We start from the raw sequence: 5862 nt of genomic DNA on the forward strand, positions 1-5862 counted from the left end.
CATACTGGTATTCAAGAGAGAAGCTTGATCGAGAGGTGCTGCTACCGGTTACGTTGTTAAATACTGTTGAAGCCATAGTCGTTGGTGCCACTATGCAATGAGAATCTAAATGCAATACTGCCACTTTATTTCTCAAATCAGATTTGGTCAATGTTTATTATTGTTTAATGAAGCTTGCTGCCAAGAGATTTAAAGGATGCTGCTACTGTGCTACTGAATATATTGACGATCTTCAAGCTACTGCTGCTGGCCAGATTTGAAGAGGAAGGAGTTGCTGTCTGCAGAAGTTAAAAAGGAACTGCTCCACTATATTTGATAGAAGGAAGGTGCTGCCCTTGTTACTGTTCTGAAAGCAAGTGCACCTTGTTTCTGCCCATATCTGAGAAGATAGAGAGGACTTGCTGTCATGTGGAGTTGAAAATCTGAGTGTAGAGGAGGCAGCCTTGGGTTTTCTATGTTGCTACTGTCATCCAAGAGGTGCATGTTGAGAAGAGGTATTATTGCTACTGCCATTACATTCCCTTGGTGCTTTGATTTTAATTGCTGCTATTATGATCGAATTGTGCAATGGTGCTGCTATTGTTTTACTGAAGTTTTGGTACTGTAAGAAGTAATATCAGATTGTTCGATTATATGCTGCCATGGCTTCATGCTGTTCCTCTTTGATTTATTGAGAGTAATTATAAAGAGGGTTATATGATTGTTGCTGCTGCCACTGTTCTGTACTGTTGCTACCATGACTTGATATATTGCTGATTGTGAACTGGTGTCACTTGGAGAATTGGTTATCATACCCTGTAAGGTGCTGCCATACTTATCTGTTTTTGAGTGGTGAAGTTGGTGTTGTTGCACCTTGTCTAATAAGGTGTTTGTGGTGATTATGAGAAGACATAGAAATCAGAGAGGGTGCCACATTGTCTATTTAAATTCTGATTTTCACATTTTTACATGTATGTTTACTTTAGGACTTGGGTAGACATCATGTATTAGGGGTTTTCATTGTAAACCTTGATTTATTGGTGATTAAACACTATTACGTGGGTACGTGACTAGTGTCTCTGTGGTTGTAGCTCCAAACACAGTGGGTGATGTGTTTAATTTTTGTAAGGGGTGGGTGCTCCTCACTGGTGGGGGGTGCTAGTGGAATTGTTATGTATCATGCTTATATATATAGGCCACTTCTCGAGTCGGTGCTTGAGTGGTCATTGCACCGTGGATGTAGCCTTCCGGTGAACTACATAATTCTCTGTGTGCCTTGTAGATTGTGTTTATGCTTTCAGGTATTCGTTGATGAGAGTGGCACGTGAGGGAACGATTTTAGACATCACTGATTCACCCCCTCTCAGTGATCCATTGGGTATAACAAGTGGTATCAGAGCAAAGATTCCATGTCATCGCTTGACCGCTTGGGAAGTATCTTGAGTACCCAATGGCCAATCGTGAAGGATCTTCATCCAACAAATCACCACTATTTGTTGGAACAAATTATACATTTTGGAAGCTTCAGATGCGAACCTACCTAAGGTCACTCGGCTATGATGTCTGGATATCAGTTGAAACTTGTTACACACCTGTGGAAGGTCCATTGATAGAGAATGCTCAGAAGAAAGCCTACAAAAATGACAGTAAGGCTCAAAATGCATTGATGAGTGGACTAGTTGACAGTGAGCTTCTGAAAGTCATGGGATGTACCACTGCCAAACAAATTGAGGACAAGCTATGCAGTGTTCACGAAGGCGATGGCAAGATCAAAGAAGCAAAGCTACAAACTCATAGAGCCCAGTTCAAGTGCCTAAAGATGGCTGAAGATGAAACTATCAAGGCTTATATGTTGAGGGTTAATGAGGTAGTCAACGCCATTAGAGGACTTGGGGAAGAAATCAAAGACCCTGTAATTGTAAAGAAAGTGTTGAGATCATTGCCACCCCGGTTCGATTCAAAGGTATTTGCCATTGAAGAAGCAAAGGATCTTGATACATTTGGCATGGATGAACTACATGATTCCCTTTCAGCTTTCAAGATGCGAATTGATAGGCCTAAAGCTACTGACAAGATAGCTGCATTCAAGGTTCAAAAGAAAAAGCAGATTGAGCCCAAGTCTGATGAAGATGATATTGATGCTGATAGTGATGATGGTGAAACAGACTTCATCAGAAAATTGAAGCGAGGCAAAGGTAAGTATAAAGGTAAATTACCATTCAAGTCCTTCAATTGTGGAGGTGTTGGTCACTTTGCTGCCAAGTGTCCGCACAAGGGAAAAGATGCTAATGAAGAACCTAAGCAATTCAAAAAGAAAAAAACATTCTTCAAGAAAGGGAAATCGAAGAGTAAGGGACTCATTTCCAAGCACCAAAATCGTAGTTCAGATGATAGTTCTAAAGATGAGTCAAATGATGATACTGCAAATGAGTCACTATTCGTGGTACCAAGTGATATTACTGAGAAGTCTAATGAGCACCCCACCATTGGTTCTGACAATGATGATGAGGAGGCTGAGGTAGACTTAAAAGGAGAGCTTCTTGCAGCTCTTGATGAGCTAAAGACTGAACGCATAAGCCACAAGAAGACTACAAAGCAACTCAAGGAAGCTGAGAAGAAAATGCTTGAGATGAAGGTTCAGATTGAAGAGTTCAAGAAGGTTATTGATGAGCTTGAAACTCAACTCTCCCTCAAGTCTGGTGATTACTGTGAGCTCGAGGAAGAGGTTGTTTTGCTTAGAAACAAAGTGCACAAATCTGTTGAGGGCACTGCTTCAGTCACTAATCCTCAAACAGACAAACTTGATGAGATATTGAGCTATCAGAGGCCTGCGCACATCAAGTTTGGTATAGGTTATGAGGGCAAGTCACCAAAGCAAATGGTGAAAGGGAAAGGTACTATTGAAGATCCCATACAGTTGAAGAAAGTAACCCCCAGACAAGACAGAAGCAAATTGGCACACCAAAAATCTTGGAGGTATGCACCATCCACATGGTCAGCTGCACCACTCATGTACACTCCATTTTATGGCTATTGTTATAGTTGTAATACTTATGGCCATAGACTTTTAGAATGTATGATGAACAGTGCCCCTAGAAACTACTCCTTTAGGAATAATTTTTTTACCTTTAATGGATGGTGTATTAAGATGCTATAAATGTAACATGTATGGACATATTGCCAAATATTGTAGAAGAATGTTGCATACTAACAATATGCAGGAAAGAAAGAATCTTGTTCAGCCTAAAACAACCAGTGTGAAAACTATTTGGGTGAAAAAGAAGGATGTTGTGGAGGTCAGTTCTATGGTAGTGAAGACAGCTCTCAAAGCTCAAAACAAGCCAATGCCTTGGCTTCTCGATAGTGGTTGCTCACATCATATGACAGGTAACAAAGAAATGTTCAAGAAGTACCAATAGTATGATGGAGGCTTTGTCTGGTTCGGCAACAATGATGGAGGAAAAGTAGTTGGCAAAGGCACAGTCCATTTTGGAAAAAAGCAAAATCCCATGATGTTCTCTACGTGATAGGGTTGAGACATAACTTGCTCAGTATCATTCAGATCTGTGATAAAGGGCCTGATGTCATCTTCAACACCTATGGGTGTGAGATCAAGAAATCAAGCAACGGCAACCTCATAGCAGCAGGTACATGAACTTTTGGAAACCTTTACATGTTGACTGATGAAATGGAAGGTTCTTGTTTGTTTGGACAATAGGATGAAAACTGGCTATGGCACAAAAGGCTAGGTCATATCAGCTTTGATAACCTAGTCATGATCAGTTCGAAGGATGCAGTAAGAGAAAAGCCAAAAATCAGCAAGCCTGTAGAGTCTATTTGTAGCTCATGTCAGAAAGGCAAATAGACCAAAGTAACTCACAAGGCAAAGGAACACTACAGTACAGAGCCACTGCAGTCGGTACATACTGACTTGTGTGGACCCATGAGGACAGAAAGCTTGAACGGTGACAGGTACTTCATGCTTTGTATTGATGATTATTCCAGAATGACATGGGTACTATTCATGAGACACAAGTTAGAGGCACTAAATCGGTTCCAGATCTTCAAAAATTAGGCTGAGAACATGATTAGCAAAAGGATCAAGTGCTTGAGATGTGACAAAGGTGGTGAATTCACTCTAGATGAGTTCACAGACTATTACAATGAGCACTGCATCTGAAGACAATTTTCAGCATCCAAGACACCTAAGCAGAATGGGGTAGTCGAAAGAAAAAATAGAATAGTTTAGGAGATGGCTTGCACCATGATGAATGAGGGCAATGTTTCTGCTGCATTTTGGAAGGAAGCAGTCCACACTGTTGTTTACATACAAAATAGATGCATGCTCAAACCCCATGAGAGCAAAATACTCTATGAGCTATGGTTTGGGAGGAAAGTGACTGTTAAGCACTTAAGAGTGTTTGGTAGTCGATGCTACATAAAGAGGCTAGATCAGAATTTGGGGAAATTTGAAGATCGAGCTGATGAAGGCATTTTCTTAGGTTACTCCAGTCAGAGCAAGGCTTATAGGTGCTATAATAAAAGACTGAAGAAGCTTGTTGAAAGTGTTGATGTCACTATTGATGAGAATAGGGCAGCATCCAAAGACCCCACCAGAGAGCTACCAATGTTCGAGGATTTCACTGATGACCCTGAAGATAGTGAACTATTGATGAGAAGAGGGCAGCATCCAAAGACCCCACCAAAGAGCTACCAATGTTCGAGGATTTCACTAATGACCCTGAAGATAGTGAAATCAAGGAGGACAATACACCTGAGTCAGTTGAACCAGCAGATGAAGACTCAGAAGAATAGATAGAAGACACTACAGTTACCCCAACAAATGGCAGAGGAATCATCCAAGGCAGCAAATCATTGGTGATCGAAGTGTCGGCGTTCAAACCAGGAGGATGAAGACTGCTAACACCTACTCTATGTTGTCTCTTGTAGAGCCCAAGCCCAAATCAGTTGCAGAGGCAATACAAGATACAAGTTGGGTAAAAGCAATGGAAGAGGAGCTTGATCAGATAGATAAGAACAAGACTTGGACTTTAGTACCAAGACCAATTAATAAGAATATTATTGGTACAAAGTGGGTCTTCAGAAACAAGCTAAATGAAGATGGCCAAGTAGTGAGAAACAAGGGAAGATTGGTATGCAAGGGCTATGCATAAGTAGAAGGCATTGATTTTGAAGAAACCTTTGCTCCAGTTACAAGAATGGAGGCTATCAGATTATTCCTAGCTTTGGCAGTGCATTGAGGTTTCAGAGTATATCAAATGGACGTCAAGTCAGCATTCTTGAATGGGATGCTCAAGGAGGAATTCTATATCTAGCAGCCAGATGGATTCCAACTGAGTGAAGATCCTACCATGGTGTGTAGACTAAAGAAAGCACTATATGGACTAAAACAAGCAGAGCATGGTATTCACGCTTGGATACCTATCTATGTCAGTTGGGATTCAAGAAAGGGTTCATGGATAGTAATCTCCACATCAAGTCTGAGAACAACAGTTAGATAGTTGTGGTAGTCTACGTTGACGACATCATTTTTGGAGGTCACATGAAGGAGTTGTGTAAGGACTTTGCCAAAAGAATGAAAATAGAGTTCGAGATGTCCATGATCGGTGAGTTATCTTATTTTCTTGGTTTGTAGATTCGTCAGATAAAAGATGGCATATTCATTTCTCAAATCAAGTATGTGAAAGAGACACTCAAGAAATTCATGATGTTTGTAAGCTGGTGAGTACACCTATGGTGATAGGATGCAAGTTGAGCAAGGATGATGAGTCACCTCCAGTTGATCAGACAATGTACAGATCAATGATCAGGAGTTTATTGTACCTGAGTGCATCATGACCAGATATCTTGCAAGCTGTATGC

At 40.8% G+C, this 5862-nt stretch overlaps 1 protein-coding gene across 1 annotated transcript; it reads left to right on the plus strand.

Annotated features, from left to right (window-relative positions):
• Positions 1-1429: 1429 nt before the first annotated feature.
• LOC122659308 lies at positions 1430-3398 on the plus strand. The gene is made up of 2 exons (XM_043854439.1): positions 1430-2955; positions 3173-3398. Exons 1-2 carry the CDS (start codon positions 1430-1432, stop codon positions 3396-3398), a joined length of 1752 nt encoding a protein of 583 aa, XP_043710374.1.
• The last annotated feature ends 2464 nt before the right edge of the window (positions 3399-5862 follow it).

The sequence above is a fragment of the Telopea speciosissima genome, chromosome 4 (assembly GCF_018873765.1).
Source record: "Telopea speciosissima isolate NSW1024214 ecotype Mountain lineage chromosome 4, Tspe_v1, whole genome shotgun sequence".
Lineage (NCBI taxonomy): Eukaryota > Viridiplantae > Streptophyta > Magnoliopsida > Proteales > Proteaceae > Telopea > Telopea speciosissima.

Excerpts from the sequence above, each read along its gene's own strand:
- LOC122659308 (XM_043854439.1), top strand. The coding sequence starts at position 1,430 with ATGGCCAATCGTGAAGGATCTTCATCCAACAAATCACCACTATTTGTT. Across the intron at positions 2,956-3,172 it reads GCACACCAAAAATCTTGGAG|AAGAATGTTGCATACTAACA; the intron begins GTATGCACCATC and ends CAAATATTGTAG.